Source organism: Vicugna pacos, chromosome 10 (genome assembly GCF_048564905.1).
Source record: "Vicugna pacos chromosome 10, VicPac4, whole genome shotgun sequence".
NCBI lineage: Eukaryota > Metazoa > Chordata > Mammalia > Artiodactyla > Camelidae > Vicugna > Vicugna pacos.
The window spans coordinates 39,098,319-39,117,191 of record NC_132996.1 but is presented as its reverse complement, the minus strand read 5'-3'; the positions used below and the strand labels follow the sequence as shown (position 1 = coordinate 39,117,191).

The 18,873-nt window shown below is 33.6% G+C and overlaps 1 protein-coding gene across 2 annotated transcripts in view; it reads left to right on the top strand.

Moving 5' to 3' along the window:
• PIK3C2A (phosphatidylinositol-4-phosphate 3-kinase catalytic subunit type 2 alpha) overlaps positions 1–18,873 on the top strand; it is an 88,826-nt gene that overhangs the window by 28,926 nt on the left and 41,027 nt on the right. For both annotated transcript variants that reach the window (XM_006209325.4, XM_072969641.1), the window contains 6 exons: positions 7,403–7,506; positions 12,566–12,723; positions 14,489–14,609; positions 15,261–15,372; positions 16,565–16,644; positions 16,775–16,838. In XM_006209325.4, the coding sequence (XP_006209387.2) occupies positions 7,403–7,506; positions 12,566–12,723; positions 14,489–14,609; positions 15,261–15,372; positions 16,565–16,644; positions 16,775–16,838 (639 nt within the window). The remainder of the gene's footprint in view (positions 1–7,402; positions 7,507–12,565; positions 12,724–14,488; positions 14,610–15,260; positions 15,373–16,564; positions 16,645–16,774; positions 16,839–18,873) is intronic.

The following is an 18,873-nucleotide window of genomic DNA, read 5'->3' as shown; positions in this document are numbered from 1 at the left end:
TCATTACCTATTTCATACATCCCACCTCCCCCATGCTCTCTGTATCTATGAATCTGTTTCTGTTTGTTATAGTTGTTCATTTGTTTTGTTTTTTAGATTCAACATGTAAGTGAAGTCATGTGGTATTTGTCTTTCTCTTGTCTAATTTATTTCACTTAGCATAATAACCTCTAGGTTCATCCATTTTGTCCCAAATGAGATTTCATTCTTTATGATTGAGTAATATTCCATTGTAGATACATACCACATCATTATCCATTCATCTGTCATTGAACACTTAGGTTGCTTCCATATCTTGGCTATTGTAAATAATACTGCAGTGAACACAGAGGTGTATATATCTTGTCAAATTACTGCCTTTGTTTTCTTTGGAAAAATACCCAAAAGTGGAATTGCTGGGTTGTATGGTAGTTCTACTTTTAATTTTTTGAGGAACCTCCATGCTGCTTTCCATAGTGGCTGTACCAGTTTACAACCTACCAACAATGCACCAGGGTTCCCTTTTCTCCACATCCTTGCTAGCACTTGTTATTTGTTGTCTTTTTTTTGATAATAGCTATTCTAGGTGTGAGGTGAGACCTCATTGTGGTTTTGATTTGCACTTCCCTGGTGATTAGTGATGTTGAGCATCTTTTTCATGTGTCTGTGGCCATCTGCATGTCTTCCTTTATAAAATGCCCATTTTAAAAATCAAGGTTTTTTTTTTTGACGTTGAATTGTATGAGTTCTTTGTATATTTTGAATATTAACTCCTTATCAGATATATCATTTGCAGATATCTTCTCCCATTCAGTAGGCTGCCTTTTCACTTTTTTGGTGTTTCCTTTGCTGTACAAAAGCTTTTTAATTTAATGTAGTCCCATTTATTTATTTTTGCTTTTGTTTCCCTTGCCTGAGGAGACACATCCAAAAAAAAATTGCTAAAACCAATGTCAAAGCACATACTGCCTATTTTCTTCTAGGAGTTTTATGGTTTCAAGTCTTACATTCAAGTCTTTAATCCATTTTGAATTTATTTTTATATATGATGTGAGGAAGTAGTCTGGTTTGATCCTTTTTCATGTGGCTGTTCAGTTTTACAAACATCATATATTGAAGAGACTGTCTTTTCACCTTTGTATATTGCCTCCTTTGTCATAGATTAATTCACCATGTGAAAGTGTGAGTTTATTTCTGGGCTCTCTGTTCTATTCCAGTGATCTATGTGTCTTTTTTGGTGCTGGTACCATACTGTTTTGATTACTGTAGCTTTGTAATGTAGTTTGAAGTCAGGGTGCATGATACTTCCAGCTTTGTGCTTCTTTCTCAGGATTGTTTTGGCTGTTGAGGATCTTTTGTGTTTCCATACACAGTTTAGAATTATTTGTTTTAATTCTGTGAAAAATATCATTGGTAATTTGATAAGGATTGTATTGACTCTGTAGATTGCCTTGGGTAGTATGGTCATTTGAACAGTATTAATTCTTCCACTCCATGAGCACAGTGTATCTTTCCATTTGTGTTGTCTTCAGTTTCTTTAATCAGTGTCTTACAGTTTTCCAAGAGCATGACTTTTACCTGTATTGATTAAATTTATTCCTAGGTATATTATTCTTTTTGTTGCAGTTGTAAATGGGATTGTTTCCTTAATTTCTCTTTCTTCTAGTTTTTGTCAGTGTATAGAAATGCAAGAAATTTCTGTATATTAATTTATTAATTATATTAATCCTGCAACTTTACTGAATTCATTTATTCTAATAGTTTTTTGTTGGTGTCTCTAGGATTTTTTTTTCTATATCATATCATGTCATCTGCAAACAGTGACAGCTTTACCTTTTCCTTTTCAATTTGGATTCCTTTTCTTTTTCTTGTCTGATTGCTAAGGCCAGGACTTCCAATTACCTTTCTTTTAAAAATAGTGAGGTCAAGGCCATTTTTTTGTATGCACTTGCCCACCTCAGATTTATTTGCCTCTTCTTTCTTGGAGGGAAGAGCTGTTCTTTCCTTTTTCCAAAACTTAACTTTTTTCACCTCTTTTCTTGTTCCTTTCTCCCCAAAGTATTTTCAACCATTATTCTTTCAAGGAGAATTTGTACTTACTGGTTTTCTAGTCTCTCATCATCCTCTCTTGTTCCTATCATATTGCAGAAACTTGTTTCTGGTAATATGAATACTAATTGCCAGTCTAGTGACCATATTCACTGTAAGTCTTCTTGCGTCATTTGCAACAATTAACTGAATTCTTATTCTGAAAATTCTCTTCTGTAGCCCTAGTTAAATCTGCTTACTACTTTTCTTCCTATAATTTTTGACTCCTTTTCCTTGTCTAGCTTCTAAACATAGGCATTTCTGTAAGACTTTGTCCTTCATTGTCTTTAATATATTTCATCTTTTCTCTCTTGGTCAGAGCTTTATTCTTGAGGTTCCAAGATACAGAGTTTGAAACCTACTGGTCTAGACTCTTCTTGCAGCAGTGTGACTCCTTGGCTATCTGTGGTTGAGAGGCTGTTACGATTAATTTTATGTGTCAATTTGACTGGGCTATGAGGTGCTCAGATATTCGGTCAAACATTTTGGGTATGTCTGTAAGGGTGCTTCTGGATGAGATTAATCTTTGAATTGTTAGACTGAGTAAAGACAGATTGCTTTCCTTAATGGGATGGGCCTTCTCCAAACAGTTGAAGGCCTGAATAGAACAAAAAAGCTGACCCTACCACCAAAATGGGGGAATTCCTTCAACTTGACTCCCTTTGAGTTGAAACTTTGTTTTTGTTTGTTTTTCCTGCCTGTGTACTCAAACTGAAACATTGGATCTTCCTTGGCCTGCCAGACTCAGATGTAGAACTACACCATCAGTTCTCCTGGGTCTCTAGTTTGTCAACTGCAGATCTTGAGACTTGTCAGCATCTATGATCACATGAGTCAATTTCTTATTATAAATACCTCTGTGTGTATGTATGTATATGTGTGTGTGTGTGTATATATATATGGAGAGAGAGAGAGAGAGAGAGAGAGAGAGAGAGAGAGAGAGAGAGAGAGAGAGAGAGAAGGAACAAGAGAAATGATGCTAGTGGGTGCAGCCTCTTAGGTATCCCTAAGCCTTCTAAAGACTGTCTCCTATTGATGGAGCTTGAGTCCAGAATTCTTTTGGTTGGGATATTGCTCTCTTAGTGATCCTGACGGATGCTGACAGCAATTAGCAGAGAGAAGTTTCCCCGTAGAAAATTGCAGAAATTGGATGATTCCTAATTCTATGTCTTTAGCTCCAGAGTAGAATTTTATGATAGTTGCAGAAATTGGATGATTCCCAATTCTGTGTCTTTAGCTCTAGAATATATTTTATAATAGAATATTTCTAGGTGATACCCAAACATCTACATGGATTTCTAAGTCTAAAATATTTACTATAAAACTCAGTATCTTCCCCCACAAACATCTTCTTTGTTTCCTATATTAGATAATAACATTAGCAGTTTTTTATTTTATCACTAATCTCTTTTGTTCATTGAAAAATATTTAAGGACGAAATGTGAGGGTTACAAATATTAACCATTAACAGGCTTCATCCTTAAAGAACTTGGGTTAGAAGAGGGAGATAGGGTGTATGTGCATATAACTGCATTATAAAATAGAAAGCCACATAAAAGTTTGTGCAAGATCAGTGGAGAAAAGAGACGACTTGATTCTTAGGTTGTCTGACTGCAGTTGGAGGGAGGGATTGGGAGCAAGAGTTGAGGGAGTAGGTGTAAAATTTAAAAAAAAAATTTTTTTTGGTTCCAGAAAAAGTGGAGAAGACAAAACATGTTAACATTACTGTATGATATGAAATCATTTCAGCCCAGCTGTTTTTTACATCAGAACATTTAATTTTTTATTCTATTATTACCTAGATATATGACTAGAGAATTAGTTATTATAATCTATTTCTGCCAATGTCAGTTGAAACTTATAACTTGCTTTAAAGGACCTAGTTCATGAAAAACGTGTAGGAATGCCACTGAGATTCAGAATATGTTAATAAGTAGAATATGAAAAACAGAATTAAGAAAAGATGGTTATTGGGTCAAACAAAAGTACAGATTTTCTATAGCATTGCTCCTGCAAAGGTCACAATGCTGTTTTTTCTCATGTTCTAAAGTTTTTTGTTTGTTTTAGGAGACTATTGTGAGGTAGAATGGCCTAGTGATTAAGCATGTGGTTCTGAAGTTAGGTTATCTAGGTTGAAATCCTTACTGATAAATATATGAGCTATGTGACCTTGTGGGAGTTAATTAACTTCTCTATGCCTCATGTTTTAATCTGTAAAATGGGGATAATAATAACAATGGCGCCCTACTGCTAGAGCTTTGTGAGAAATAAATAATACATGTATGTATGCATACATAACTAAATTTCTTACAGCAGACTCTGACAGTAATAAGTGCTCAGTAATTGCTAGGTTTTTTTTTTAAATTGTGGTAAAATCCATATAACAAAATTTACCATCTTAACCATTTTAAAGTGTATGATTCAGTGGTATTAAATACATTGCTGTGCAACCATCACCACTTTCCATCCCGATAATTCTTTTCATCTTGTAAAACTGATATTCTGTACCCATTAAGCAGTAACTCCCCATCTTTTCCTCCCTCCAGCCCCTGGCAACCACTATTACACTTCCTGTCTCTGATTTTGAATACTCTAAGTACTTCATATAAGTGGAATCGTATAGTATTTTTTGTGTGACAGGCTTATTTCACTTAGCATATTGTTTTCAAGGTTCAGTCGTAGTAGCATACTGCAGAATTTTCTTCCTTTTTAGGTTGAATAATACTCTGTGGTATGTATTTTCCTCATTTTGCTTGCCTATCCATTCATATGTTGGTGAATACTTGGATCACTTCCATGTTTTAGCTATTGTAAATAATACTCCTATGACCATGAGTGTACAAATATCTCAAGACCTGCTTTCAGTTCTTTTCGGTGTATATCTAGAAGTAGAGTTGCTGGATCATGTGGTAATTACATTTTTAATTGTTTGAGGAACCATCATACTGTTTTACACAGTGGCTGTACCATTTTGCATTACTATCAGCAATGCCCAAGGGTTCCAGTGTTTCTACATCCTCACCAACATTTGTTGTTTTCTGTTTTTTTAATGGTAACCATCTTAATGGGTGTGAGGTGGTATCTCATTGTAGTTTAAATATTACTTTTGTAGTGATAATAATTAGAAAAAGCATATTTTTTAGAATCTGATATTAATAATGAAAATTACCACTATTCTTTTTTAGGAGATGCTTAAAAGAACTACATGGTGCCTTATATTCGTTCAGTGTTTTATGAATGCTATGCGAAGTTCATTCATTATATGGAAGTAAATTATAACTTGTTTTTGAAGGAAGCAAAACATTCAACAATTTAACCAGTGGTTGGGTGCCTTCTGTACTGGATATAAAGTTTTACAGAAATATACAATTTAATAAAAGTTGATTCTTGTCTTCAAGGAGCTTCCACATTAGGGCAAATATAAAACAGAATGTAATGATATGGTGTTTGGTTCAGACTAAGTACTTAGAAGTGCAAAGAGGGAAGAAATGCTTCATACTGAATACTCAAGATATTGTAGATGAAGTGACATTCCATTGGGCCTTAAAAACTAATAGATCTTTGACTTGTGGGGGAAGGTTAGGAGGACTGCATTAAAGACAAAGTTTCAGAGGCAACATAGTTCAGTTTGTGTTTTATAGGAACAGAATATGATTCAAGCTAACTGGGACATAGTATTCATTTAGGAAGTTCTGGGAAATATGATTGGATTAGATGGTAACAAATTTGGAGTGTCAAACCAGAGGGCTTGAAATATAAAAATCCATTTTTAGGGAAGTATGGTCTATTTGCTATAGTGCTTGTTTCTGTAACACAAATTCACATATATAATTGGTAAATGGGATTGATGTCAGTATAATGGGAAAGTAACGTTAGTTCAAAAATAATCTTTCCAGTATGTTAACAGTTTAAAGCAATCAAGAACAAACTCTCTCATAGTTAAAAAGAAAGCCTTAGTAAAGGAAATATTAAGGAAAACACTGAAAATCCTGCAGAAGTGAAAATGGTGGCTGAATGAGTAACTTCAAGATTGCTTCCACATTCCTCAGGGTTAAGCATTCTGGTGAAGCAGTGAGTACGGACAAAGAAGTTGTCAAAGACATTTTGTTTTGCATGGAGAACCTTGGTGCAGAAGTCTACATCCTGGATTATATTTTTAACTTCATTTTGTCTTCACTAGAAGCAAGTGCCCTTAAGAATCCATAGAACAAATTAGGAAGCAGAAGCTCCAGAGTTTAAGGAGGCTTCCAAGGATTGAAGACCATAATTCTAGGTGCAAATTCAAGTGGCGATTTAATTGTGCTAGTGTTTTTATAAGGACTTGATACTGTTTTAGTTGGGGCTTTGACGACAGTTACACTGATTTTGAGTAGTCTGCCTTAACTCTGTTTCCCATGAGCTCTGTTACTTGTAGTTGTGATTTTTCTAGAATTCAAGGCTGGTGGTCCCTCTCCAATGTGCATATCACATTCTAGCTGAAAGGGCTGTGCCACATTTTAAAAGCAGCAAATTCATAAAGGAATTGTTGCTCTGAGTTTTCAGTTTAATTTCCTGACAAAATCTTCTTGTGTGTCATGGTCATTGAAATCCATTACAGTTCTTCAAATTTATACACGGTGATCTCATTCACTTATTTTTGAATTGAGAATGGTCCCATTTTAATTTTAAAGGAAATCTACATTTGAAATTTGTGCTAAATCAAGTATTTTTATGTAGTAAGTCAAAACACCTCTAAATGGACTCTGCTTGGGTGGTGAATTTATCTCCCTAAGTGTTGCACACAAATTTTGATCAGACATAAACTTTTGAAGGACTGTCAGGATGTTTGTACACGTTTATTAACGTAGAAAATGCCCACTAACGCCTAAAACTCATTTTCTTACATAAAGAACCAGCTGTTTCTTGGATTTTGAGGCCTCACTTGAATATATAGAATTCCTGACTTACTAGAGGAGTCCCAAATGGGCTTGATCTCTTCATTTTCTTAATACAGAGGGTAATCCTTTCATTTCATTTGGCTGTTAATTTTCTGAAGTGTTCATTTCTAAAAGATTTTTAATGGAAATGTCCTTAGCATTCCATTCTTATTGACCAATACAACATGCAGCCTGTTTCTACTTTTGAGCAAGTAAAACCAGTGAACTTTAAAATAAGGTTTAGTTGGCATTACTTTTACAAAGGTGGAAATCCATACTTTAAAACTTTGTTATTGATATGATTTATTTTACCGCCATATCTTTGTACGTATTTTCATAAAAATATGTCTATGCTGTATTGCTCTTTAGCATTTTGGGGATCTTTTACTTTTAAAATAAAAACACTTTTTTCATTACAGAGTGACCCAAATGGGACCAGTACTTTACCAACTGAAAATTCTGTTCTACAAGAAATTGAAGTACAGAATGAGGAAGTGGCAGCTTTTTGTCAATCTATTACAAAGTAAGGAATTTTTCTTTGTAAAATAAAGATTTTTTTAATTAAATACTTTTCTTAAAATTTTAACTTGAAAATCAGCTTAGTGCTAATAATTCTAAAAATTTTAAGTTTTTAATTATTTTCTCCCTGTAGGTAAAATTTCAGGACAGTGAATTGGTACATTAACACAAGCTATAGTTGAACCTGTTTGGTTTCTGAGCATTTAGAAGAAAAACAATGAAATCAGACAGTAGATTTCTGATACTGTATTAACAAGGGAAAACATGGCTTAAACATAAAAGTTTCATTAAAATTAGAAAATGCCTTTTTTTGTTTTAGGGAGATTTAATTTTTCCGTAAATTTTCTAGCATTCAAAATACTGTCCTACTTAAATTTAAGAGATGATATAACAGGGAAGATTAGAGGAGCATATATGTTTTCTGAAGATTAGAAAAATGCATTTGTAAAATGTTCTTTTAGTCTTAAATGTGTCCAATGTTCTTTATAGATGAGGAAACAGACTCAGAGAAGTTACCTACTAAAGTTTAGTCCGCTAGTCTGTAACAGAGCCAGGTCTTTGTTGCTTCTGGTTCAGTGTGTTTTCTTTCCATTATATCAATGTATTAGTCAAGACTTCTGTTATGAGTGCAAGAAATGCATCTTAAACTAGCATAAATCAAGAAAGGTTGTGTACTGGTTCACAAACCCATATAGCAGAAAGAGGAAGGGCAGGGCAGAGCTGAGTGACAGCAAGATCCAGGAATTTGCACACTGTAACTCATCCCTTCTCCCTTTGGACTCTCCTTTCCTTCTTCCTCCCTTTTTCCCTGCTGCCTTTCTACCATGTCTGTTGGCTTCATTTTCTTCTACTGCAGTTGGGATTTGAAGGCAGAGAACACAGCCACTGATAGTTTAGACTTGATATTCTGATGGTCTTGTTAGCAGAAAGGAAAGAGTTGTTTCAGCCAGCGTGAGAAAGAAAAGTCCCACGGAAGGAAAGAGTGGAACAGCAGACATTATGGTCAAGGGGATGAGATCTGTTATCAAAAGAAGGAAAAATAGATCATTACTGGGAGATTTATTCTGAATCCAGTATTTCCCCTGGTGTGGTTTAAGCACAGCAGAGTTTGGGATTTCCAGATCACTTTTGAATATATTCATCACTTTAATGACAAGGGACTTATTAATATTTTACTAGACTTTCTAGACTATTGGTAATATTTCTGTCTTCCTGTATGTCATCTTTTAGCCAGTATTCCATTTCTACTTTAGACTACATTTGGGGAAAAAAGAAGAAGAATACCAGAAGAGTCACTTTTTCTTTCCTGCAAAGGTTACTCTTACCTGGATTTTTAAAACTAATATTTTTTCAGCAGGCATTTAAAATAGACTTACAATGTAAATTGCACATATTAGAAATTATCTATGCTGTTAAACCATTATGTTTGTATGGTTAACAATTTGGAGATTTTCTTTTACATTAAAGGTTTGGAAATAATCTATTGTGTGTTCACCTAATTACTTTAATTGTCTTCCCAAAACAAACAAGCCCTGTCTATTAGACTGTGTCAAATGACTGTTGCATTTAAGCTTTGCAAGTTGGAAAATTAGGCTATTTGTAATCTGCCTTTTTTCCCACATTTGAATCTTAGAGTTATTTACACAAACTTGGCCGCTAAGCTAAAGTGATCATTTTTATTTACACACACAACACACACATCACCCACCCAGAAGGCTTATGTAATATAAAACTCCAGAGGAACTAGAGAGAATGAATTCTTTTTGTAATTTATTTCCATTAGTAGAGTATGATTGCAACAAATATTTCAGATAAGTAAGAGGTGGAAGTGTTTTTGAAGCCGTGTTCTAGGAACTCCTCTTATTCCTTGTAACTTTGGAGATTGGGGTCAGGAGATGTCCCTTGAAGAAACTAATGGCTCTTTCTATTTTTTTTTTCCAGTATGCTTATTTCTGCAGTGGATTTTAAAAACAAGTATTTATATTCTTAGCCAATTCCTTATTTTTTGAAATCTCTTTAAATGATTCATTTAGTTATTTTACTTCAGTTATGATATTAGTGTAAGACTGTCAGGATGATATTTGTTTACAGTTAAGGATACTGTATAACAGACTTAGAATTTAGTGTCAGTTGCAGTCATTATTTTTTTTTACTTCTGTAAAATTTAAGAATTGGACTAGTGATCTCAAGCGTCTTTTTTTTTTTCAGTTTAAATTTCTAAATACTGTGATTCAGGACATTTAACTATTACTGCATTTTCTCATTTTTTATTTCTGGTTTTCTTTCTTTTCACGCTTAACCATGATTAGCAAAGCTTGCTGTATCTACTAGTTACATAGGTCCAGAGAAAGTTCTTAGAGGAATGTTAGATACCATTGGGAGTCACTTGTGGTCTCCTAGGATAAGAAGAGAAACTGCATTTTATGCTTGTCATTCTGAATAGTCTTTAGTTTCTTTTCTTCATATATGTTTCCAGCCTAATACTTATATCCTATAAAAGTGTCTTGACTCCCTGTAGATTTTCAAGGACTTCACCTCTGCATTTAGTTATATTCTAAACAATGCTGACTGAACTTTCTTAAAAAGTAGTGTCAGTTTAATTAAAAATCCTCATTTTAATCTTTACTTTTTAAAGCCCTCAGTTTAATCTCTTCTGTCCTGATTTTACATGATTTGGCTCTATCTGGGAGGTGAGAATTCTATCACTGAACCACCAATGCCCTCTCCGATTTGGCTCTATCTGGATATAACTTTAATTTGATAGCACACAGTAGAAAAATAAACCATAAAAGATTTTAGTATATGCATAGAGATATTAAATTTCCTGAACTATAGAGCCATATTAAACAAAGCCATTTCTTTGGTGGTAATAGGGAAATGGAAATTTTAAGAGAAAATGATCATTAGAGTTTAAAAAAAGGCTCTCTATAGGTAATTACTTAAGAACATCAGACTACAATATATGGCTTAGAGTGTTCATAAAAATACCTTATCTGGCTTACTATATTTAAGTGAATAATCTATTCTTTGCTATTTGATAAATTGTAATCTGCTCTTGTATGTTTAAAAGTTTAGTTATAAGAAAAAAACCCCAACATGAAGGAATCTATTACCATCTTAATTTTTTCCCAATTCTATAAAGCAAACAATACTATGAGAATGGAAAAAGTCATTAATTTTATAGAGAAACAAACGAAATTACTGTATTTTTCTGTTCTATCTTCCACGGTGTCAAGCAGAGACAGAAAGGACTTGTTAAATTTTTTTTTATTGTGGTAAAATATGCATAACATTAAAATTTATTATTTTAACCACTTTTACATGTATAGTTCTGTGATATTAAGTGACATTTACATTGTTGTATAAAAGAAAATACTTGTTTTAGGAAAAAGAAATGAAGATTTTTTTCCCCTTCAAAGTCAAGTTTATTAAATGCATCTTTTATCACTAGAATTTTTGTTCAATAAATTCTTGATTTCTGAGCTATCATCAGGAATTTCTGATTTTCCTTTTATCATCCTTAAGGATTTCTGAAAATTGAAGGCTTTCTTGGATATAAAGTTCTTTACCATTTCATATATTAATTAATTTCATGATTTGCTATGAGCATCTGTTTCATACTGTAGGAAACAAGGGAGTACCAAGTATGTGAGAAACAATAAGAATCTTAGGCTGGTCCTGTGACGGTCTTGTCACTGTGTGGCAGAGGGGTAAGCTTGGCAACAATCAAATATCTGAAGGTAATGTGTCCACATCTAAAGGTGCATTTCTAATATCAATTTATTACTTCATATTACTTTTTTTCCAGTTATAGTTCTTTTATATGGGATCTTTTGTGGCACTTAAGATCACAGTGCAGAAACCAGATTTATTTATTCACTCAGTCATTCATTTGATAAGATGCTTATAGCACTTACCATGTACTATACACTGTTCTGAGTGTTTTATAAACTTAATTCACATAATTCTCACAAAAACCCCACGAGGTTAGTAGTAGTAGTATCCGCAGTTTACAGAAGAGGAGACTGAAGCGACAAGGAGATTCAGTAACTTGCTGAAGGTCACACAGTTAAGCAGTAAAATCAAGATTTAAACTTAGGTTAAACTTAGATTTAAACTTAGGCTTGTGCACAGCTCTAGAGGCTGTGCACAGTTACACTTGCTGCCTCTCTAGAGCAGCCTTCCTTCTTGTCAACTCAAAACTACTTTTATTCTATTCCTATGACTTGATTATTTTAATCTCTACAGAAGCAAATAGGTAATACTCCCAGCATTCATTCCATTTATAGCCTTATGAAAAGCAGATGAGAAGATTGGAACTTGTCCTCTAACTTCCAGAAAAAAGTCAGTTAAAGGAAGCCCACAAGCCTAAAGAAGGCATCAAATCCTCCTTTGTTTTCAGATAACAGAAGTGCTGTCTAGAGATAAGCCATACTCCATGCTCATATGTTTTAATTTAAACTATGTTGCTTCTATTAGTACCAAGAATACTTAACAGGCAATTTTTGCCATTCCTTAAGTTTTAGAAATCACTTTGAGGGACTGAAGTCCTCATAGTACTGTAAAAACCCATTGTCTATGTTTCTCTATCATTGTCTAACAACCAAAAACAATGTGTAGGAAAAAGGATCTCAGAAGAAAGATTTTTAAAAGACAACAAACTTTCTAACCTCTGGCGATTACAATTTAAGGTTATATTGCCTGTTTTATCAGTAGTTCATTTAAAATGTGTCATTTTGTGTAATTATGCTGTTTAGCAAAAAATCTGAAGCAGTGAACCTCATTTAATGTTATGTATCCAGTGTGTGCTTGGTTATTGTTGATAACATTACCAAAGGTATCCTGGCAGTACTTAATTTCTTTCCTTGAATTACTTTTACTTAAAAGGCAAATGCTGGTATTTTAGAGTTTTGACAGGGAACCATTCATTGCAGTTCTCCTGAGCTGCTCTAGAATTGGACAGAAACACAGAATTGAATGACTGTAAGCATGCAAAGCCTTGCTCATGGCTCTCAAATGCAGCTTTCAAAAAAAGAATTTAATTTCTTCTTTTTTGTGAATAGATTGAAGACCAACTTTCCATATACCAATCATTGTACAAATCCAGGCTATTTGTTAAGTCCAGTCACAGTGCAAAGGAGCATATGTGGAGAAAATGCTAGCGTGAAGGTCTCCATTGAAATTGAAGGATTTCAACTACCAGTTACCTTTACATGCGATGGTAGGTTTGCAGTTCCCCAGCAATCTTGTTTTTCTTTGACTGGGGAGAAAGTGTTTAAGATGTTAATGTTATCATTCTTTCAGTTAACGGACTCTGTTATCTTTAGGTATCCTTCAAAAATTGGTGTGTGTCTGTGGTTATATACTTAATGTGCATTAGTTATTTTCCCCAAAATTGCTATTCATATTGATAGCTTTCTGGTTTGGATTAGTGAGAAAACAGTTTACCTTTTTAACTATGTATTTCTCTAAAAACTGCTGAGTAACTTGGTAAATCAGAGGCTCTTGGTCAAAGCCCCAAAGCATTATCTAGAAAGGCTACTTATAGTTCAATTCTTTATTTCCTAGAGGAAGAGTTACTGGTTTTGTTTTGTTTTGTTTTGTTTTAATTTAATTTTATTTTTTGTTAAGGGGAGGTAATTAGGTTGGTTTGTTTCTTTCTTTTAATGAAGGTACTGGGGAGTAAACCCAGGACCTCATGCATGCTAAGTATGCATTCTACCATTGAGCTATAGCCTCCCCGCAAGAATTATTGTTTTTAAACATACCTTAAATTTTGCTTTGGAAATCATTAAACTATTCAGTAAGAATTGAAAAAAAAATTTTTTATTTAAGTGTAGTTGATTTACAATGTTAGTTTCAGTTGTACAGCAAAGTGATTCAATTATGCATATACATACATATATATTTTTTCAGATTCTTTTCCATTACATGTTACTACAAGATAAAGTATGCAGTAAGAACTAATACCAAAATTGAAGAGAAAAAAAGATCAATTGATTGAAATAAGCATGGATAAACATTGATAGCAAATGTTTTAATTTGTATCAAATTTTGAGTTGATATATCAAGATCTGATTGATTTAAAATATTTCAAATGCCTATTGTTTGGTTCTCATAAATGTGCACATTCATAATGTACATCTCTGTTAAGAAATGTAACCATATTATAGTAGAAGTACTTTGTGTTCAAATGATAAATATTACCATACATGTGACCGTTTAGAAATGTAGCTATTGTATTAAATAGAGGTTTTTATGGTCTTTTCTGCCAAGCTGTTAATTTTCATGAAGTTTGGATGTAGTCACTGTCTTCTAAATTGAACCTAATAGCTCTCAGTGTAGAAAGAGTTTACTTTAAAAGATTACTTTAGTTTTTCATGTGTTGTAATCTTAATATTCAGCAATTGCCAAGAATGATAATTGAACAATACTTCCTACTGGCTGTATTTTTATTCTCCATTGGAAAATTTACCAAGCAAATGTCAAACATTTAAAATGGTAATTCTTTTTCCTTCTGATTTTGTTTAAATAATTGTTTGCTAGATACTGCTAAATGTCATCCTTTTTGGAGGAGTCTGTAAAAGGGAGGTGGCTTTCTTTACTTTAGATCTGCCCTGTCTAATATAGTAACCACTATGCACATGTGGCTAATATAGATTGAGATGTGCTGTAAGTGTAAAATACACACTAAATTTCAAAAACTTAGTTTGAAAAGAGAATGTAAGCTATCTCATTAGTAATTTTTAAATACTGATTATATGTTGAAATGATATATTGGATATATTACATTAAATAAAACATACTATTGAAATTAGCTTCAGCTGTTTTTTACTTTATTCAATGTCACTGCTAGAAAATTTTAAATTATATATGTGACCTGCGTTGTATATCTCTTGTCTTAGATTATAAGAAATACAGTCTGAATAAGTGTATCCTTAAGAGTTAAAAGAGTAGAATAAAAATGATGACTAACTCTTTTACAGTGAGTTCTACTGTAGAAATCATTATAATGCAAGCCCTTTGTTGGGTGCATGATGACTTGAATCAAGTAGATGTTGGCAGCTATGTTCTGAAAGTTTGTGGTCAAGAGGAAGTGCTGCAGAAGTAAGTTTATTTAATTACTAAGCAACATCTTTTGAAATTTCATTTGTTAATGCCTTAAATCAGAAAAATTTCCAGTTAAATTTTTAATCTAAAATTACATTGAGTTCTAGTGAATTGATTCATTGGATCAGTAAATTTATATTGAGATATACTTTGTTTAAGACATCATGTCTAAGATAGTAGAGCGATTTGAGAGATAATTAAGATATGGTCTTCCCTTAAGAAGCTTATTGTCTTAGGTGGGAAGAATGGTGGGCAACTGGTTGATAAGTGGACTTAATGTTTTCTTTTGCAGGAGGCAATAGTCACATCGTTATAGACTCCATTTTCCTTTTGTGGCATGCAGAATTACTTTATACAGTGGTCAGCTGTGATTTCCTTTTATTTGCCTGACATATTCACTGTATGAGTCTTTTTCTGAACCTGCTAGAAATGCTCTGTCCCTTTTTAAAATTTTCTTTGTCATCTTCTTTCCTTTAACTCTTCTCAGGTAGAATTGTTCCTCTATTTAAATACTTATACTTAAAAAATCATTATATTTTACCATTCTGTTCAATTTCTGAAGCATATACAGTTTATATTTTACTCTCACCTCTATAATTTCTAGTTTGAGGAGAATAACGTTGATGAATAATTGATATATTTTAACAGTAATCATTGCCTTGGAAGTCATGAACATATTCAAAACTGTCGAAAGTGGGACACAGAGATTAAACTACAACTTTTGACCATAAGCGCAATGTGCCAAAATCTGGCCCGAACAGTAAGTGTGTGCCCTATAACAGAATTGCATGTGGTTGAATCTGAATAATTCTGCTAAGTGGCCAATTTGCAGTTTGTACGTTCTCCAAGATTTTGGGATCTGACTGGGAATGATGAACTCTTTATCCCCTACTTAAGTCTTTTCAGCAGATGTGGGAAGACTTTCAATCATGGAGGTTTAGATAGCAGACTTTTCAGATCTGGAAGCATATTTGAAAATCAAACTGGAGGAATTAAAAGTTTGGTTTGCAATAGTTTAAAAACAAGTTACACAGTGAAAACATCAGGGTCAGTTAAGAAGAAATGAAGAAGAAAGATTTTGAATTCTAAGTATGGTTGGGGGGAGGAAAAGATCCCCATTGACCTTTGCACCAAACTGAGAAAAATACATTATTTTTCACAAATGAAAACTAATTCTCTGTTTTAAAAGTGTAGTACTTTCTTTTGAGGTTAAAGCAAAACAGAATGCAAGAACTTAGGCCATTTTGTTACTGTATAAAACTTGATGAATTTTACTCTCTAAAGAGAATCATTCTTTATTTTGTAGAATTTTGATTGGAAAACTATCAATCATTTCTACTTTCTCTTTCTTTTATTTTTCTAAGTTTTGCTCCTGTGTTAGATAGGACATATTTCACTTGGGTGGAAACTGTTTTACAAAATTCAGTACATTTTAGCAATCATTAACGTCTCCTTTCAGTTTCTTAAGGAATGCTGTTCTTGAGTATTCTGCATAGTAGGGTAACAATAAAAGAGACCAGTACCTCATTTATTGAGGATAAGGTAGAAGGAAACTTGATTATCATTAGAAAGATAATGCAGAAAATCAGATGGTCTCTTCCTCATCTGGTCCCCGTTCCACCTTCATTTGACTGTCAACCATCTTTAAAAGTGTTTTTTCCTCTCTATACTTTTTGTATAGAACTGAAGTGATTTTGCTTTAGTAGCTATTTAGATATCAGAAACTAGACTTTAAAGCATTTATGTCTTTTCCATTTAAAACACAAATTTTTTTCAGAAGATTGGAACACTTTGAGTCAATTTTGAGTAATATTTAATACTGATACTATTTTAATCCTCATCACTTCAGTTTTAAGAATTTATCATGCACATAACCATGTTTAATTTGGCAATAGAAAGACTAAAGAATGGATTTCATTGTTTGGTAAATATTTGTGTATATGTTTGTTTAGGCAGAAGATGATGAAACACCTGTGGATTTAAACAAATATCTGCATCAAATAGAAAAACCTTATAAAGAAGTCATGACAAGGTGTGGCATCTAAAGCATTAATTGCAGGTTTTCAGACTTTACTTTTGAATGTGAATGCATTTATTTTGATGAATAAAACAATCATTCTTGTATATAGTATTTTTCAGCCACAATAACTTCTTTATTTCAGACACCCTGTTGAAGAACTTTTAGATTCTTATCATAACCAAGTGGAACTGGCTCTTCAAATTGAAGTAAGTCTTAGTTTGCATTTTGGCATGATGATTTAAAGATTCTTGCCTGCTCTTTCTTAAATACTAGTATTGGCATTGGATTAAATATTTTAAAATGACAATTTAACTATATTCTTGATGTTGGTGTTTGCCGATTTTTTTTTCAGACCCAGCATATTAACAAAAATTCCCAGTAATGCTTGAGTTACTTCAGCTTTATTACTATGAGGAGCCTTTAGTTCAACTCAAAAAGTTATTGAGTGCTTAATATATGCTAGATGGTGGAGTTACGAAAATGAATAATCTAATCCCCACCTACCAGGAACTTAAAGCTAGAGATGGTAGATTTAAACAAAATTTCAATATAGTATAATAAATGTAGAATAGAGGTATGCATTGGAGTTCTCTGAGAGATCAAGAAGGGCACTTTTCCCAACTTAAGTGTTCAAGGAACACCTCTAAGAAGGGATGTTGCCTGAGCCAAGTCTTAAACAGTATGAGTTAACTAAAAGATAGTTGGGAAGGGCATGTGAACAAAAGCATACAGGTGTAATATGTATGTGGAAGTAAAAGCACTTCCATTATAGAATACAAAGTTGAAAGTTGAGAGATGAAATTAGAGATACACAGACATAAGTTAACACCTTGTAATCTGTGTTAAAGGGTTTTACTTTATCCTCTAGATCAGGAGGCCATATCCAATTCACTTCCCATTCTTGAAAATAAAATTTTTTTGGAACACAGCCACACCCATTTACTTACGTATCTTCTATGACTGCATTTGTGTTCTAACACTAAAGTTGAGCAGTTGGGACAGAGACCATATGTCCTACAAAGCATAAACTATTTACTGTTTTCCATTTTACAGGAGAAGTTTGCTGACCCCTGCTACAGCCATTTAAGGTGTTTTAAGCTGGGGTTAGGAAGTGGAGTGGAATGGGGTGGGCGATGTGTTTAGTCCTAAGCTCTGAAATCACCCTAGCCAAACTGGAAGTTAGATATAGGGCTGGCAGTATTGGATTCAGGGAGAGTACTTAAGAAGGTTTTTGATGGTAGTCCAAGTAACAGATAATGAATGGGGTGAAGGTAAAAAGGAGGGGACTGATCAACAATATTTAGAAGATAAAATTGGTAAGATTTTGATAGGTAATGAGATGTATGAAAAGAAGAAATAGTGTAGTATGACTGTCAGATTTCTAGCTAATAGTGTATTTCTTAACATGTAAATATATTGATTTATTCAGTAACTATTTACTGAGTGCCACCTCTTTGCAAGGCACTGTTGTAGGTGCTGAGGATATGGCAGTGAACAAAAGAAACTAATGCCTGTCCTTTGAAAATTTACTTTCTAGTTGGAGGACACAGACAATGAAATAAACTGGCAAAATATATGTTATATCAGGTGGTGAATGCTAGTAAAGAAAAATAAAGCAGCTGGGTAATATTGGCAATTTCGAATAAGATACTCAGAGAAGGCCTCACTGAGAGGATGAATTTGAGTAAAGAACTGGAGCTGGAGAGGAAGAAGGTATCTGGTTATCTAGGGGAGTGTGCCTGGTATATATACTAGGTCTTTGTAGCTGGAATAGAGTGAGGAGAGGGGCAAGAGTGGAAACAAATCAATGAGGAAGATTTTTGCTTAACCACAGCAAAGATAATGGTGTCTTGGACCAGAGTGAGTACAGTAGAAGTGATGAGAAGGGGTTGAATTCTGTATATGTTTTGAAGTTAACGTTAGGAGGATTTACCAATAGATTGGATGTAGAGCATGAGGAAAAGAAGACTTAAGCTTAACTCCAGGATTTTCTACCTGAGCATTAGGAAATTCGGTGTTGCCTTTAGTGAGATACAGAAAGCTGAAAGAGGAGCAGGTTTGGAGGGAAGACCTGAACTCAGTTTTGGACATTATGTTTGAGATGACTTTTGTTTATCCACATAGTGATCTTGAGTAGACAGTTGGATATAAATCTGGAATTTAATGAAGGAGATCCAGACTAGAGATAATAAACTGGGGAATCATCAGAATATAAGTATTTTGTAGCCAAAAACCTGGATG